General features: G+C 41.7%; 4 protein-coding genes across 4 annotated transcripts; 2 read left to right on the top strand and 2 right to left on the bottom strand.

Moving 5' to 3' along the window:
- Positions 1-597: 597 nt before the first annotated feature.
- LOC128718188 (senecionine N-oxygenase-like) lies at positions 598-2267 on the bottom strand. The gene is made up of 4 exons (XM_053811859.1): positions 2218-2267; positions 2011-2026; positions 1558-1950; positions 598-1500 (listed from the first exon to the last, which is right to left on the bottom strand). Exons 1-4 carry the CDS (start codon positions 2265-2267, stop codon positions 598-600), a joined length of 1362 nt encoding a protein of 453 aa, XP_053667834.1.
- A 3243-nt stretch (positions 2268-5510) lies between these two features.
- LOC128719607 (senecionine N-oxygenase-like) lies at positions 5511-6841 on the top strand. Its single transcript, XM_053813233.1, has 2 exons — positions 5511-6060; positions 6138-6841. Exons 1-2 carry the CDS (start codon positions 5511-5513, stop codon positions 6839-6841), a joined length of 1254 nt encoding a protein of 417 aa, XP_053669208.1.
- An 827-nt stretch (positions 6842-7668) lies between these two features.
- LOC128709652 (senecionine N-oxygenase-like) lies at positions 7669-11119 on the bottom strand. Its single transcript, XM_053804657.1, has 3 exons — positions 11105-11119; positions 8437-8995; positions 7669-8372 (listed from the first exon to the last, which is right to left on the bottom strand). Exons 1-3 carry the CDS (start codon positions 11117-11119, stop codon positions 7669-7671), a joined length of 1278 nt encoding a protein of 425 aa, XP_053660632.1.
- Positions 11120-13134: 2015 nt separating this feature from the next.
- LOC128709651 (kinesin-like protein Klp68D) lies at positions 13135-16332 on the top strand. Its single transcript, XM_053804656.1, has 4 exons — positions 13135-13170; positions 13776-13966; positions 14037-15741; positions 15805-16332. Exons 1-4 carry the CDS (start codon positions 13135-13137, stop codon positions 16330-16332), a joined length of 2460 nt encoding a protein of 819 aa, XP_053660631.1.
- Positions 16333-18261: the final 1929 nt, after the last annotated feature.

Genomic DNA, 18261 nt, shown 5'->3' with positions numbered 1-18261 from the left:
AGTTTCCGTAAACATCATTCTAGAAATATGTACTACCACGTGTAATTTGCTGTTTTACCGTAATATGTGCTTCCTAGTAGTATGCAAATATATCAAAAGTATAGTATAGATCAGAGATGATAGATCGATTGCAAGTGCTTCTCGTTAACCAGACCAGTTAATTATGTTAACAAATTGTGTGAGTTTCTTTATATGTCTATACTTTTACGTGATACGTGATCCGAAAGGTCAAAAATCTAAAAAAAAAATGCACAAACAACAAACAAATTTGCAATCGATCTTAAAACTCTAACGTTCGTCGCTTATAAGGCAATATAAAAAAATTTAGACTATCTTTCGGTAGCTACTATTACATCCGAATGAATTTAAAGTGAAATGAGATAAAATCGAGTCAAAATACATTTCAAAACTATTGAACCCAGCCAACCATCTGCAACTTTGTTTTGTCAAGCAATTTTGCGATGAATGTAAACATAATGCTAAATATCATCAAAACAAATTTTATTCAAGATAGGTTTTGTAAAATATCGCTGAACCATACATTTTTACAATCTTCAAACAATTTTGTAGTTTTCAACTCAAACAACTGTAGTTTTCCTAAGCAATACTTGAGGATACCGATTTCGGGGGTATCTTTACTTTTATAAAGTTTTCGTCATCAATGATATGATAGTCAAAGTTGCGAAAATTAACATCCTCATTTTTACTGTTGATGCAATCAGCATGCATTTTGGCTAGCACCGGTTTAAGAGATTCGATACCGGCAATGTGTGCGACATCATCGTAGTATCGTTGCTGTAAATCGCCAGCCAGCATATGCGTTAGTTTACCGGTTAATCCACGCACCTTTCGTTCGTCTTGATCCTGTTGCCATGCGTCCAGCATTTCTTGCTTGCTCGGCAACGGTTTCTGACCACTGAAGAAGGTCATGCAAAATCTGGCTTGTAGATCCATCATTAGCATTAGACATGCATTGAATGGCAACCCGATAAAGGCCATAGTCGGTTGATTGATGTTAATACAGTGATAATACAAGGGACTGATGGCATTGTCGTGGAGCGATACTCCGCAATCTACGGAGAGAAATGGTGTCGAATAGCGATACCCCGTGCAGTAGATGATTGTGTCGAAATGCTCCTCTGTGCCATCCACAAACTCAGCACCGGTTAGCGTTAGGCGCGCAACTTCGGGCTTCTGTACTACATGATCGCCGGTATGAACCGGAACTTTACAACGATGACTCAGGACAACTTTATCAGCGTACACTGCAATGTCGGGCGCAATATCCATTCCACTGTGACCTCCACCAATTACCAGGACGCGCTCACCTCTATAATTTTCTCCGCGCCGGTAATCTTTGCTATGTAGCTGCCGTCCACGAAATATACTCCGTCCGGGAAAAGATGGTACAATCGGAGAACTGTAGTGGCCATTGCACACCAGAACGAAATCGAATTGGTGCATAGTGAACTGATCGCTAGCCAAGTCTTTTACCAATACCTAGAACGGACAAAAAAATTAACCTATATTGAATGTACGTACTGATCCTCTACTTACGTTCCACTGACTGGATTCAAAATTTCTAACCACACGCACAACCTGATGTTGGAAATAAATATATTTTTTCAATTGAAATTTATCAACGTAGCCCTCCAGCTGCTTTATCACATCGCTGATAGTCACGAACGTTCCAGCTTGTTCGTCGATTGGGTAGTCCGGATATCCCATGCCGTGTTTAATGAGGTTGGTGCGAAGGTTCGCATACATACACGTTATGTCCAAACCGTTCACATCCTTTCCGGTTTTCTCAGAATACGCCCAAAGGCCACCGATTTTTTGAGACTGCTCGAACACTTTCACCGTGGCGTTATGATCAAAGGTCAATGCGTGTTTAGCGGTGCATAAACCGGAAGGCCCAGCACCGATAATGCAATAAGTAGTAGAGGGAGCCTAAATGGTTAAACATTTAATTACAATTGGATTCATGCTATTGAAAGCATAATAACTTACCATAAGATGGAAAACTCTGCGCAACGCGTGTAAAACGAACGGTATCTACGTTGAGACTGGCGCACAGTCGAAATATGCATGATAAGAGGAGTGCTTCAGTGGCACTCACTGATTACCCTTAGGTGCGCATTGCCAATGTGTTTTGTAGTTCTTCAAAAATTAAGTACTATTAAAATAAATAAACAATTTTTGTTGGAAAGATTATACTTGTGATGCTTTTTTACCCACTTGTCGACATTCACTTTTTGAAAAGACATGATCTAGAGACTTTACCGAGTCTTACAACTGCGATATTAATCAAACGTTTCTGATGGATTTCGAACAAGCGAATAATTGGTAGTTGTTATGTAATTAAAATGTTTTTTTTTTATTTTTTTTTTTTAACAACAAAATCTCCCTCAAGCCGCACATGGCACTCATTTTGTCACATACATAATTGGTTAAGTTATCCTTAGTACCGTTTGTTAGTAAATACCACTCACTGGAACACATCACAAGGCGTACATACAAAATCTACACATCTCCACACATACAAAACTATATGAAACTCTACAACTCTACTCCGATCGTCTTATTCGTTTACTTGGCCCTATATTTCACCTGCCTTCATGTGTGACTTGAATCATGCATATAGGAAGTCACATACCAGTCCATGAAGGATATAAAGCTCAAGCAAGCTTAAGTAAGCAAAGTATAACGTTAGTGTTTTTGTAGCGTTCGCGATGTCTAAAAATATCGAAATGTTGAGTTGCTATTTCTCTTTCTGGCTTTCAAGTCAAGTCAGTCCATCTTTTGGAGGGGGCCTACTACAAGGCGACGTCGAGAGAAATTGGTATGCGACAACACTTCCCATCCTGTGGTCATCTGTTGTTAAATATGTATCAACAGGCAAAACCCCCGCTCCCCTCAACCTGTTCAAAGTGAGACAAGTCAGGGGCCCCATACAACGACGTCTCATTAAAGGATAATGAACGCCCCCCCCCTCTTCACCACCAACATAATTAGCCGTTAATAATTTGAGATTTGATCTCCCCCTACCGCCCAACCGTGTTAGAATACGGGGCCGCAACCATCATTCCGCTCAGGGGCTCCAAGGGGATTTATCCGGCATTGAGTCTGTCAATGCGAAGAATTCAACTAATATTCAATCGCTTCTTCGAGGATTAATCAATTACTTGCTTCTCTACAAGCCAACACAACAACAACATGTATTCCTTGCACATATGGCAAATCGATACATATGGTCATTTTCGTGGGAGTGTTTTTTTGTTAAAATAAATAATAAATGTAATAAATGTAAATAATGTTTCTTTAAGTAACGGTTTGGTTAGAATTCAACAAAACCGAAATCTGAAAAAATTAACAGTTTAACTTTCTAGGGGTCTCAGCCGGAGTTCCATCCAACTTTGATTGACCCTTCCTCTTACTGGTATGCCATTCACAACTGAACTCCACGTCAGAGTTTCAACAATACTGGAAAACTCCGTACGTTCATGGTACGGACATGCCACCGCTCTATAAGTGCATTTGGCCGTTTCTCGATCCTTCCTATTTTTGGACTTTTTTGTTACTGTTTTCGATATAGATACAGTGTTGAACAGTGTTGATCTGACTGTTCTGTTTAATGGCCACTGTCCTTAGATTTTTCAAGTTACTTTTGCTTCTTATCCAGGTACCCCAGTGTCGTGACCTTCGTCCATTCTTTCTCCACTATTACTTTCTACAACTTTAAACACTTTCAAAAACTCGTCAATTTTCCGATTTATTACTTTTTTTTACTTCTTTTCTATTACTTTTAATCCTACGCTGCTATCATTGAACCATCGCCTAAAACGTCTGTCCAAAAACTGCCTGTTTTTTTTTACTCTCTTCCTAATCATTACTCAGTCCTCTCTTCGAAAGGATCTGTCGTTCTCCCACAGATCCTCTCTTGTGCTCATTTGTAATCCCTTTGCACATGAGCGCTCAAGACGAATTCTCTTTTTTTTCTTATTCTTGAGGTTTCTTTAATTTCTCATGTACATACTCTCTTATTACTGTTCTATTCTCTACAACTTCCTCTCATTTTTTCTTTAATGCTCTATTCTCTACACCCAGTAAGGGTACTATTGTTTTAGTGCTTCCAGTACGATCAACATGTTTTATGCTTCATCTGTTTCTACCTAGGTAGCGCTCTGGTTGCTCGAGGGTGCTCTGGTCGCCACAACTTAATAATATCATCAGCAGTTCTTTACTATTTGACAAGAGGCTTTAGTTTTAGGACGATTTTTGTAAATTCCTAGGCAAACACTGATATTTAAATTTAAATGTTTAGCTTTAAACATATGTCGTTTTGTTATAAAACAATTTCAACTGTTGTGCTTTCAGATAATTTCTTTTTAAGTGCTCTTGAATTTTATACTTTCTCGTGAAAATACTGGCTATTCAATATTTGCATGAAATGCATTTTGCATTAAATAGTTCGTCTTCGTAAAATTCCCTGGATAGAATACTTACCCTAGATATTTGGATAAAGGTGTTATCAAAACTCATGTGAAATTACACCAGGTAGGCAATGCTTTGAACGGTTATTGAGTGCGTAGATTGTTGATGTGTGTTGATTAACCTATCGGTCGGGAAGGTGCGGTCTCACGGCACCGTTGCATGGAGTTCAGTTTATTCAACTTTGATTTGATACTACAAACTTACGATAACTTGACCTATCATGTTAATTCGTATTAACTTTATTTGTTGTTCCAGTTGTTCCAGATGAGATTTAATTTGGATGTTTGTTTTGATTGTTTGTTCCATCTTGATTGTTTGTTTTTGTGAGAGTAAAAAAAACCGTAGCCATTATATAGCATATAGTAAACCATTATAAAGCAGACGTATCCGAATAGTATACACAAACCACTTTTAGTGTTTGATTGTAGTATCGGCTCGGTAGAAACTACGCTGTAAAAATATCGTTTGACATATAATAGTAAAACAATCGAGCATCTCCATAATATGGCCAATTAGAAAGAGCAACAACCTTATGAGTATTGCAAGCGCAGGTATGTTTTATTGACGTACGCTGGTATATTTACAATGAATCTGATCAACATAGAAAACCATGTAAACTATTTATATTTAGGTGCGAGGTATGAGTGCGGTCATTCGCCTTTTGGCCTTACCCTTTACCCGAGACCCCTTTACGTACGACTTTACGGTTTGTGCGTTGACCGAGTTAGCAATAGACAACAACCTAGCTAGACGGTATCAGCAGACGACGCTGTTCCCCTGTTATTATCTGATCTTATTCGTGTTGATGTTTGCACCAACTGATGCTGTCTATGTGCGAATGCATCTTCTCCACACATGCGTACGGTAGCAGGAAGCGACAGAACGGTGCATTATAAATGTGTTGAACAGGCAGCGCTCAACCGCAGTCGTCTGTAACGTTGTCGTGTTGCACGCGTTTGAAGTTTTGAATTCTACACGTACGTTTAGTGTCTATCACGAGAATTACGCAAGCGATCATGAGCTACTGCATCATAGGCGCTGGCATGGCTGGGTTGGCAGCCGCAAGGCGTGTGCTTGAGGTCGGTGGAGAGGTTACCGTTTTCGAGCGTATGGATCAAATCGGTGGTACATGGGTGTACACCGATGAGGTTGGAATCGATCGTTTCGGACTGCCTGTCCATACGAGCATGTACCGGGGATTGCGTACAAACCTGCCTAAGGAAGTGATGGGATATCCTGACTTCCCGATACCAACACAACGCGCTTCGTACATTGTGTCAGAAGATATTTTATCCTTTTTACGCCTGTACGCTGATCGGTACAATATCGAACGTCATATTAAGTTCCAACATCTAGTAGTACAAATCCATCCCATTGTGGGTGACCGCTGGATGGTGGAAGTAGAAAACTTAACAACGCAACAAAAGCAGCAGCATATCTTCGATTTCCTGTTCATTTGCAATGGTCATTATCACACTCCAAACATGCCGGATGTGCAGGGTAGAGATTGCTTCCATGGTCAGCAACTGCACAGCCATGATTATCGCAGCACAGAGCATTACAAAGGTGAGTAATGTTTCAGAACATGAACAAAGTAAATCGTTGAACTTAGATGAACGTTGCTTTATTCATGGTATTTGTAGACAAAGCAGTACTCGTCATAGGAGCAGGTCCTTCCGGTATGGACATAGCGCTAGAACTCGCGAAAACAGCACGCCGTGTAACGATCAGTCATCATATGGAGCGTCTAACCTTTCCGTTCCCTTCCAACCTGTCCCAGCAAATGGATGTCGCTCTACTTACCGAAACCGGCGCAAAGTTCACCAACGGTGAGGAGGAATCTTTTGACGTTATCCTGTACTGTACAGGATTTAGATACAGCTTCCCATTTCTTGGTGACGATTGTGGCGTCCAGGTGCAGGATAATCATGTGCAACCGCTCTACAAGCATTGCATTAACATTAACCATCCAACGATGGCCTTCATTGGGCTACCGTTTTATGTGTGTGCCGCACAAATGATGGACCTTCAGGTTCGATTTTGTTTGCAATATTTTACCGGCAAACAGCGTTTACCTCCACCAACTACCATGCTGAAGGATATGGTGCAGGAAATCGAAGAGCGTTTTCGCCGAGGTTTTAAGAGACGCCATGCACACATGATGGGCCCGGAACAGGGACGGTATTATGATGATCTAGCCGGCACGGCAGACATTGAATCCGTTGCTCCGGTTATGACAAAGCTACACAACGAGAGTAGTCAACGTTTTGTTGACGATTTAATACACTTTCGAGAGGATGTTTTTAAGATTGTTGACGATGAACATTTTGAATATGTGAAACAATAAATGATGTTGCTCTGTGAGGGTAGACAATTTTATGATTGGTTTTATTTTAATGTTAGGAATGGTTGTTCTTCTTCTGGACCTTATGGGGTATTGAAACTGAAAGAAAATAATTAAGTAAACAATAGAGAACAAATGAAACATACGTGTTCACCGCTTACACGCAGGAGTACACTTGATCTGCACTTTATGTTGCCGGAAGCTCGCGATCACGGATTCGATTATTCTTGCTCGCATTTGACAGAATAATAACAAACAACTTACGCAAATCGTTTACAATTGTTTATGTAGAACTAAAAACATGTTTGAAGCCCTTCTTTATCTCGCAAGAGATGGAGTTGGAGCAACAAAGCGCTGTAAACAACATAACAAACACAACAAACTGTATGACTGATAGAATTGAACCAGGAGTTTTTATCAGCATCTTGATGTGGTGCTGAGATTATCAGCTTAAATGAAGCAAATAAATTGCAAGGCTGCATTAAATACTTCATACAGTAAATGAAAATATTTTGCCAGTGTACGCAACTCAGTTTGACGTCAGCGTCAGCAGGAAGAAAAAAAAGGAATTTGAATTGCTCACCCATTGCTTCGGATAGCCATTGTAACATTTGTTCCTTTAACAACCCACACGAGTATTTTTGTTGAATTTATTTGGTTCACTTGTTATATGTACATTATATGTATATATTTCGATTACATATTACGCATTCTACCACTCTACCATAGTTGTACTAAATTGCGCATTTATCTTACCGTATATGAAATCACATACCCTCTAGTGCTGCGTACAAACGTAAGGGACCCATGTTGTATGCTCAGAAAGCACCCTAGTTAATCTTCACGAACGTTTCATCGTCCACTATCCGGAACTTATCGTTTCGAAAATTTACCAAATCTTCCGAGAAGCGCATTGCACTGATCTTATGCAGCTTCTTGATCACCGGTTTGATTGGTTCAATGTCCGCCGTCTGTGCCAGATCATCGTAATAGCGATCCTCCACCGGACCCATCATGTGTGCTTGCCGTTTCTTCAAACCACGCTTCCAACGTTCCTCCATCTCAGCCATCGTATCGGCACTCATCTCCTCCCGCGTTGGTAACGCTTTTCCGCCGCTAAAGAACTTTAGGCAAAATCGTGCCTGCAGATCCATCATCTGAGCCGCACACACATAGAACGGAAGTCCGATGAAAGCCATCGTGGGATAGCGAATGTTGATGCAGTGTTTGTACAGCGGCTGCACGTAGTTGTCTTCAACCGTGATCCCGCAATCGACACTCAGAAACGGGAAGGTGTACTTGTAACCGGTGCTGTAACAAATGACACTGAAGTCTTGGCTGGTACCGTCCGCATATTGTACACCAGTTTCGGTAATACGCACTACGTCTGGTTTCAGTGTAACGTTGTCCGGGAACACCGTTTGGGGCTTATCCTTCAGATGGTGGCTTAGAGTAACGCGAACTGCTTTCTTGGAGATCTCATATGCCATATCCATTCCAGACGGGCCTGCCCCGATGACAAGCACTGTTTCCCCTGTAATGCACATAAAGGTTCATTTAAGTACGATTGCACTATTCCTCTTCATCCCATCATGTACCTTCGAATGTTTCATTGCTTCGGTAGTCGTGACTGTGCATCTGCTTTCCGCGGAAACCATTCATACCGGGATACTTGGGCAAGTTCGGCGTATGGTAGTGTCCGTTGCAAATGAGCACATAGTCAAACGTGTACGTCACCAACCGATCATTCGGGCAATCTCGCACAATCACTTCCCATCCTTTCTCGTCGATGGTTGGCTTCACCCGTACCACGTAGTGGCTGAAGCGAATGTGCTCCAAGATACCGAATGATTCGGCAAACTGTTGGAAGAAATGTAGCATTTCCTCCGCCGGGATGTACGAGCTTTCCTGTTCCGGTATGGGGAAGTCAGGATAGCCCATGATTTCCTTGGGCAGATTCGTCTTCAGCCCTTTGTACATACTCGAGTGTACATCGATGCCGTATTCATTCTTGCCTGTCTCTTCGCTAAACACCCAAGTGCCGCCAAGCTGTTTGCCCATCTCGAACACGGTTACGAGCCCGTCTGCTTGTAGTGCGTGACGCGCAGCACAAAGACCTGCCGTACCGGCTCCTATCACACAGTAGGTTTGTTTAACCTAAATGCAATAAAGAAATAAAGAGAGAGAAAGAGAGAGAGAGAGAGAGAGAGAGAGAGAGAGAGAGAATGCATTTTCATTAAAGAATTAAACTAAGAAATAACTTCTACAAAGCATGAGCAATTTGAAGTAATTTTAAGCACCGTCGAATTCGTGCCATCCGATTACGAAATCACGTCTAAAAGGTCTAGAGAGGTTTATTGCCCATTGATAACATAATCGATCATCTCTGAACATGGTTCTATCCGGTTTGTTTGGGTAGGAATTTCCTATTTCTGTTTCTTCTCCTGGATTTGCTAGAGCTTTGGATGCAACCAACCCATTCGCAGTGATGATTTTTCATTTTATGTTGTTATGTTTGCCACGTATTATTCGGTGGTCATTCCTTACACGCCACCACATCACTGTAACGCTAATCTTCAATTTTCACCACACGCCAATCGCGCAAACTGTCTGCCAGATTGCATTTCTCTAAAGCATAATCCACCGGCTTTGTTCCGTGTTACTCATTTTTCAAGGTCCAAGCACGACAGAAGCATGGTTCAGAGTGCGGCAGCTATTAGCCTACATGCTGTCTGCCCACATTGTAAGGCGCAATGCGTGCAACCCACTTCCTTCTTCGTTCGGTTAGTAGCACGTCAAAAGAAGCTGATAAGTGAAAGCTCTGTGATGTGTACCTAGCCTGGAAGGAAGAGAGGCAGTCACGCAGCACGAGAACGGAAACGAGCCGGGGCAGAATCTCCATCAATGGATAGTAACAACTCACAGGGCAATGTTCACCAAAAAATATTAACCGATCACTTATTAACCGCTGCTTGTTAGGTTATCGGTTCGCGGCTAATAATCCAGCGGGTAGAGATTATGCCATCGCCACTGTTGCTATGTATCAGGTAGCATAACCGCGTTTGCTGATAAGCAGCTTGTGGTGCGCTACAAAATCTCTACCATCTTTCCGGAACGACAATACATCATCCAGACGCAATGAAAACGACACGCATGATACAGATTTTATTTATTATATGATGACGGCGTTTGCCGTATTATCATATGATAAAGATGTTTATCCGCAAAAGAAAATCATTAAATGCACCCGTACCCCCTGAGGGTAGAGACAAAAAGGGGTTTCCTTATCTACTCCCAAAACAATCCAAAAGCTTATCCTTTGCTAATGAAATTCAAACTGAAAAGGGAATTCAAACGCTTTAGGCTCTGACTTTGGAAAAAATCGTAAGAATAGATAACGCGTGTGTCTCATCCTCTTCTTTACAAGCCCAGGTATCTTCCGGAAGGAACGGTGACGCCGAACGCATTAACAATGGATTTGCTCACGGTGATACCGTGAACTTGCAATCGAATTGCAATTACATAATTAGCTACACACGTCAATCGTCACATTGCCAACGCGTATCCTGGTTTTGCCGGCAAAGGTATTGCGCCCGTTTTATTTTATACTAATTGAAACGATCTGATATGTGCTTTTCAAAATTTTCCATTTTACATAGGCAATTCACTTGTGATGGATTATTGGAAATTTAAAAATGCTATTTTTTAATTGATGTAATTTGTGGTTCATTCATAGTTGGAATGTAATCGGAAGCATACTTTTAAATTAACGAAACTCTGTTATGATAAGGGTAGGTGCCGAGATAACTGATTACTCGAAATCGAAACACATTAGCATAATGTTGTTAAACCTTTCTCCAGAGCGTACAAACTAACTAATGTCGTTGGTTTTATTTTGCAAAACTATATAAACAGAAAATGCATATACACTCACACACACATGCACGCACGTTTGTTACATGTATTAAACATTTTGCCGGTAGGAGTAATCGTAACACGACGCCACGAACCACGTCCCCTGTAAAATATGAATCACAGATTGCCACATCTTCTAATGATCGAATGATGAAACTTGGCTTTCGATCGATTATGTAGCACCCCGAACCGGATGTCGAAATTGATTGCACTCCGTTCCCCGATCGAGGTCACAGCAAAGAGACCGATTTACTCCTTTGAACCGTTACCGATCGTTGATGGCATGCGGCTAGGTAATTCACCACAAAGAATATCCATCACGTTTATCATACTGCATCAACGCCAGCTTACCTTTTCATTCACCATGGTTGTTGCTGCTATTGCCCTGGCACTAACTAAATTATTACGTTCTTAGTTGAAAATAACAAAAGTTTCACACCAAACACCACCAGCAGATGCACTGTTACGCGTTGAGTTTCAAACAAAAAAATATCAGATCGTTCTTTACCGTTACACTACCGCAACTGTACTACCGTCCTTACAGAGGGCCTTATTTATTTATATTATGCTACCGGGCAGCGTCGACTTACCATCCGTATCTGTGAGGCTTCGGAACTGATCCGTTGCAGTAGTATGTTTTACGCTCACAACTTACCTCACATGTACATCCCAGTGATACGGCAGTACAACCCGTTGGGTCGCACTTTTTCTACACACATACGTCGGAATGAAGGAATGCATTCTAGGTGATTGATATGTTTGCGACAATTGCAACATGCACTAGCTGCGGCTGATTTGTCATCTCGTTACGGAATTTCCAAACGCAAGGGAACTAGTAACGAAACGTAATTTTGTAATGTAGATCGTCATTCGAAATTTCCATCAAGATGCCAAAACTCCAGTGCATTTGTCCAATCAATAATTGTGTATAGGTTCTTTTCAATATTTTGAAAAGACGTCGTTTACGAAACGTAGTAGAATACATTATACTTCATGTTAATCTATATTCTTTATTGATACTTTGATGAATAATGTAAGAATGTTTCAGAACGAAGGAATTGTTTGTCTGATTTGATAGTTAGTATAATGGATTTCGGAAAAGAAAATCTCACGAAAGATCGTGATCTTTATTATAACGATATCCGTTTTTACCTAATGTTTGCAATAACCATTGCAAAAAATCCGTAAATTTCTGTTTGTTGAAAGCTACTGATCAGTTCGAGTTTAATTAGTTTTAAGTTATTATTTTAAAATGTAGTTTGCGGATAAAGTTAAGGCAGTAAACATGATAACCTTCTTTTTTATCGACACAACATCAAGGGGTCTAAACCTGCAATTTCTGGCTTTCTTGGACTTCTTTTACTCGTAGCTAAATAGTCAGTCCTGCGTCTTGGGGGATCGGCCCGGAAGGGATGTTGAAACGGTCGTGTCGACACAAAAGAAGGGTGCCGCTACCAATACAGCACCGAGCCGCCCAAAAATATGAGAACCACATACGTACAGATTAAATATAAATTAATATAAAAAAAATGAAATCATTAAAAAAGGATAAAAGGAAATAACTGACTGTAAATACTGTATTCGTGCCGTGCGGCCTTACGTACTACGTGTTAAACTGACTAATGACTGAACGTGACAAATCGACAAATGTTGTGTATGTAATGTTGTTCCGCTTCAAGGGGGAGATGTTGATAATTAATAACTAACAAATATCAAAATAGTAATTAAAAAAACATTCATTAAATTGGTGTTTTTCCCACATAATGTGTCATCAACAAGGGATTATTCATGCAGATTTTGTCGTACAACTATATTCTCCTCGTTGAAGCACAAAGCCTACGTAAATCATTGTAAGTAGGCTCCAATGCACTGCCGATACGTACTAGCGGGTCTTCAATATATAATTGAGATTCAAACAAATAGACAAACTGTCCAAACAAAGCTTGCTGCTTATGATAAAACTCTCTTTGTATGTTAATTGTAAAAAATGGCAGGTCTGTAGCTGCATGAGAGCTGTAACATACATAAGAACAAACGAAAATAAATTCCAATTCATGATCGTAACGGTTTTTATTGCAGTTTTGAAGTGGTATAACGTTTATACCAACACGAAGGAAGCCGAAGAGGCAGTCCCATTTCTGACAGCTGTCGCACTTTGTGAGTTGTGTGGGTGTGTGTGTGTTTTGTGTTGTGTTCACGGGTGTGCGAGTGTGCGTATGAACGTAAGATGGGCAGAGGCAAATAACTTTTCATTGCTAATCGATAACGCAAACAAATCTGTTCCTACACAGAATGGACCGTTCGATGTGAAAAAACAGTTCTGTGCTAGGAAAATCGTGGTGCTGCCGTTGGAAATTGGGTGAAAAACAAAAGATACAGTCATGGATCGTAATATGAAATCAAGAAACAACCTTTCGGTACGTTGAAAACTATCAGGACGGGTTCGTGAAAGTGGACGGTTTTCCTTGAACCTTCCATGTTTCCTTGAAAGGGGTGCGATGGCATCATCGTTTACATTTGGAGACCACTGCGTTGTTGGAGTTGCACGGCACACTGTCGTGTATTTCTAAAATTTCATATTTTGCTTCGGGTTATCTACTTTTGTGCCGTGTTTCAATGCTCTGCAAGAATTAAATGCGAATCAATTGCACAACTTCAAACTGTTTATTGAACCATCTACTACAGGTGGGCCAGCGTAATAATGCACGCCTCGTTCACGCAGAGGGTGTGGAATCAAATCGAACCCACTACCTTGGGGGCCAGATCGTGTGCGGCACTCCCGACGGTACCATGCTCGTGGTGCCAACCAACTGTGACTAAAAGCTATTAAAATCGAAAGTGTCGAAATGATGATGCGAGACGCATCAGCAGCTAAATTTGCCCCTATTGGCGATGGAGTAACGTAACCGATGATACCATTTCACTCGCTGCATGCACTCGCAGAACTGCCGTTTTCATGCACGCGAATGACGCGGAACTGTAAATTCACTTACTAATAATGTTGTGTTCCTTATTTTCGCAGAACACTATCAAAAATGAATGTGTCCAGGTGGTTGTTCGCTGTCGGCCGCTTAATAATAAGGAGTTAACCGGAAACTTCCAAAAGGTGGTCGATGTTTTTCCCAGTCGAGGCGTGATCGAAATCCTGAACTGCAATGAAGCTTCGAGGGAAAACAAAAAGATGTTTACGTACGATGCGGTGTATGATTGTCTGTAAGTATGGTCGATTGCGTTGCAATTGTTGGCAGTGCTTGTGACAGTTTAATTGCTGCACCTATTTCAGCTCCACACAGCAAACGATCTACGATGAAGTGGTACGTCCATTGGTATCGTCCGTAATGGAAGGGTTCAATGGGTGCGTCTTCGCGTACGGTCAAACTGGAACGGGTAAAACGCACACGATGGAAGGTATCAAGAATGATGCGGAGCAGAAGGGCATCATACCGCGGGCGTTCGAGCAGATCTGGGCACACATAAACCGAGCGCAAAACATGAACTTCCTGGTGGCGGTTTCGTATTTAGAAATTTACATGGAGGAACTGCGCGATCTGCTGAAACCAAATTCGACCTGTTCGCTGGAGCTGCGCGAACGAGACGGTGGCATTGTGGTACCGAACTTGCATTCCGTACTGTGCAAAAGCGTCGAAGACATGCTGAACGTGATGCATCAAGGCAACAAGAATCGTACGGTCGGGTTCACGAACATGAATGAGCACAGTTCACGTTCACATGCGATATTTCTAATTAAGATTGAAATGTGCGAAGCTGGATCCACCCTGGTTAAGGTCGGCAAGCTGAATCTGATCGATCTGGCCGGTAGTGAAAGACAGTCGAAAACGGGTGCCACTGCCGAGCGGCTTAAGGAAGCAAGCAAAATCAACCGGGCGCTTTCGTCGCTGGGTAACGTAATTTCGGCCTTGGCAGAAAAATCACCCCACGTTCCTTACCGTGACTCGAAATTGACACGCTTACTGCAGGATTCGCTAGGTGGGAATTCGAAGACTATCATGATTGCAAACATTGGTCCCTCCGAGTTCAATTACAATGAAACGCTTACCACCCTCCGGTACGCGCATCGCGCAAAGACGATCGAAAACAAACCGGTAAAGAACGAGGATCCGCAGGATACGAAGCTGCGCGAATATCAAAATGAGATAGCGGAACTGCGCAAACTCATTAGCGAACGGCAGAAGCGGGAGCGTACGGTGCATCGGGAAAAGAAGGCCAAAAAGAAGGCCTCTCGTGTAAAGCGTGAACCAAGCCTTACGCAATCGGATGAAAAGTCAGATTCCGAGGTGGAAGAGGAAGAAGACTGCGAGAAGGAAAATGAGCAGGACTTCAATGAGCTGGACACGAAAGCCAAAGAAGAGTTGATGAAGGAACGGGAAGCGACGGTCGCACTGGCCGCAAAGCTTCAGGAGCTTGAAGGACAGCTAGTCAAAGGTGGCAAGAATATTCTCGACACGTACACCGAGCGCCAGTTTGAGCTGGAGAAGAAGCTATCAGAAATAGCTGAACGAAAGAAGCGTGAAATCGAAATGCAACAGCAGCTGGAGCTGCAAGAAGAATCTACGATGGAAATTCGCGAAACATTCACCTCGCTGCAGCAGGAGGTAGAACTGAAGACTCGCAAGCTGAAGAAATGTTACGCCAAGTGTATGGCCCTGAAGCAAGAGCTGCAGGATACGCGTGATGAGCATAATCGTGACCGGCGCGAATTGGAAATGACACAGAATGAACTGATTAAGGAACTGAAGCGATTGTTGCTAATAATTGACAACTTTGTACCGGCTGAGGTAAAATCGCGACTGTATACCCAGGCCAAGTATGACGATGAAGCGGAAGAATGGTTCCTTAACGGTAGTATAATGCTGAGCAACCACCAAATGCTGACCCGTCCGGTCGCAGATCCGAACCGCCGGCGACCGATGAGCGAATATGCACTGCAAATGATTAAAACGAAGTCTAGCGAAGCCATCCGCTTCAAGGTTGGTAGAAAGTGGTGAGTAAATGGGAAAATATTAATCGGATCTCTTTCTGTACCATTGCAGGGTGAAAACATACTCGATTACGAGCTAGATATGCCGCTCAGAACGACGTACGAATACTCGAACCCGAAAGTGTCGGCCTCGTTACAAGCAGTCTTGGCGGAGGCCATGCAAACTGAGGACGATATCGATATCACCGATCAGTCAAACTATGCCAGCATGATGAAAATGCGCCTCGATCAGATCACCAAGCGCAACGTGCAGGAACACGCAGCGTCAAACTCTTCGACAAGCAGTGCAATGGCAAGTGGAACTGCAAGTGTCGGTGTTAGCGGTGGTGTGTCAGGTGCGACTAATTCGAGTAGCAGTGCTACCGGTAGTGGTTTATTGGGCAATGTTGGAACCAGCACCAGTCGGGCACGATCTTCGGTGTACAGCCGAGGAAAATCGGCCGCGCCTGCATTCGGAGCACATTCAGCAGCACCGGTAAAGAAAGTGTCCACATCGGCGCTTATGTCGAGCAGCCACGGAGGCACCGGGCCGGCTACAGGCAACATGTTCCCAAAAGCGCGTGGTCTCATACCCAAGTAGAGCCTGCGCCACGGTGAAACTGAAGTACTCATCTAAATGTCATCATCGTTATCGTACCATCACCATCATCATCACAACAACCGAACGAATCATCGTTTAATCGCCCATTCAAGACTATGATTGATGATCTCGCTTCGCTGTGCTTAGTGCTTAAAGTGGCATTGCTGTGTTGGAACGTACTCCTATTTGGAGTATTGACGCACATGTCTCCACCTTTACATTGTTTTAGTTTGCACGACTCGATGAATGGAGGACGATTGTAGGAAAAGTTTCACTCACGCGCGCGCTTTTATCATAAACACACAATACGAAGGAAAACAGAGCGGTTTGAAAATACTCGAAAGTGGAACGGAATGAACATTTGTAGAAACACAGACACTGTCGCTAGACGACAAATAGTAAGAGGCAACCGAAAGATGGAACACAAAAAGAGAAATGCGAAAAGAGCCAGAACGGACAAAAGGGATAGAACCTTCATGAGACACTTAAAATAATCAAAATGAAAAAGGACATCGTAAGCGTTTGGAAATTTAAGATTACAGAACACGACAACGAGATGCTCGGAAGGTATTAACAAAAGCTGTGCCTAGGTATATAATTTTTTTACGTTATTTTTCTCTAACACTTTAACTTTGTAGCTTATATTTTGATAAGTCCTTTGATACAAATATTTATGTTCACTACTTATATTTTGTTACAATTCGCGTACGTTGCAGTTGATTTCATTCCACAGCAAGTTATAGGACAAACTGTTTCCTGATTATGCGTCACTTAGCGCGCTTTTTATGTTAAATTTACTGCAACGTTATTATGTTATGTATAGTTTTGTTTTGTGTGCTATGAGTTTAACCATGTTATTGCATTTGATACGAGGCTGATGTTTGATTGTAAATATGCTTTTGAAAATTAAGTTTACGGTGAAAAGGGTAATAATTTTCAAGAGAAAAAGGAAGCTAGTTATTTTTGTTTTCGTTTGTTTGTCCAACCGAAATGTTCTTTATTTTTGTTTTTTATTTGTGTATGGTTGAGTTTATTATACTAATTATTGAGTTGTGGCCAGTATATTCCGGCAGAATGGTACTACCTTCAAATCCAGATCAGAGCTCAGAGAGTTAGCCCAATAACACGCTCAATTGGTACAAAGTGTTCACCGGTACTGCTGCTGTTGAGTGTTTTTATGATGGGTTCACGTTTTTACTCACAAACACGTTTGGAGATAAGCTGGTATGTGTAGTGCAGATCATGTTTAAAATATTCGATCGATACGTATATATCTTTTAAAATTTGTCACATTCATATTGTCAGATTAAAGGTCCGTATATACTTCAACAAAAGTGTGACTGGAAAGGGACGGCATTTTGGGTAGGTGCCCCCCTAATGTCTTTGGAGAACAGAATACAATAGATCGCACGTTACCTTTATATGAAACAATGTGATGATTTAGTATCCCAAAACCATAATTTATCACTACATCGGATCACTCACTCTTACCTTTTTCTAAATAGAAATGCACCCAAACTTTAGTTTAATGCGGAGTACACATACTTTGGACTTATTACTATATGCAGCACCTTAGTCTACTTTTCTAGCGGAGTAGTAATGCTATCGTACAAATGATACTCTCTTGCTTATGCAACATATATTGTCGGTCGACCACACCGTACGTGACGTTATGGAAAAGACAATTGAAGAAAGGATGATTACGATCGTCAGTGGGGAAAGTTCGGAGATGAGGATTGATAGATGCAATGTGTGATGTATAGCTTGGTCTACCGTTTTCTCCGGTTGAGTGTTAGTACACAAATGTTGGAGTAAGCGATAAACTAGTTATTGGTTTAAGGATGATGTAGAAGAAACGATGGACGTATTCAAAATATAAAGAAAACCGTACAAAATTATGCGAAACCATTTGTTCCATTAGAGTGCAAT

The sequence above is a fragment of the Anopheles marshallii genome, chromosome 2, assembly GCF_943734725.1.
Source record: "Anopheles marshallii chromosome 2, idAnoMarsDA_429_01, whole genome shotgun sequence".
Taxonomy (NCBI): domain Eukaryota; kingdom Metazoa; phylum Arthropoda; class Insecta; order Diptera; family Culicidae; genus Anopheles; species Anopheles marshallii.
The sequence above is the reverse complement of the archived record's forward strand: the minus strand, read 5'-3'. Positions and strand labels throughout refer to the sequence as shown.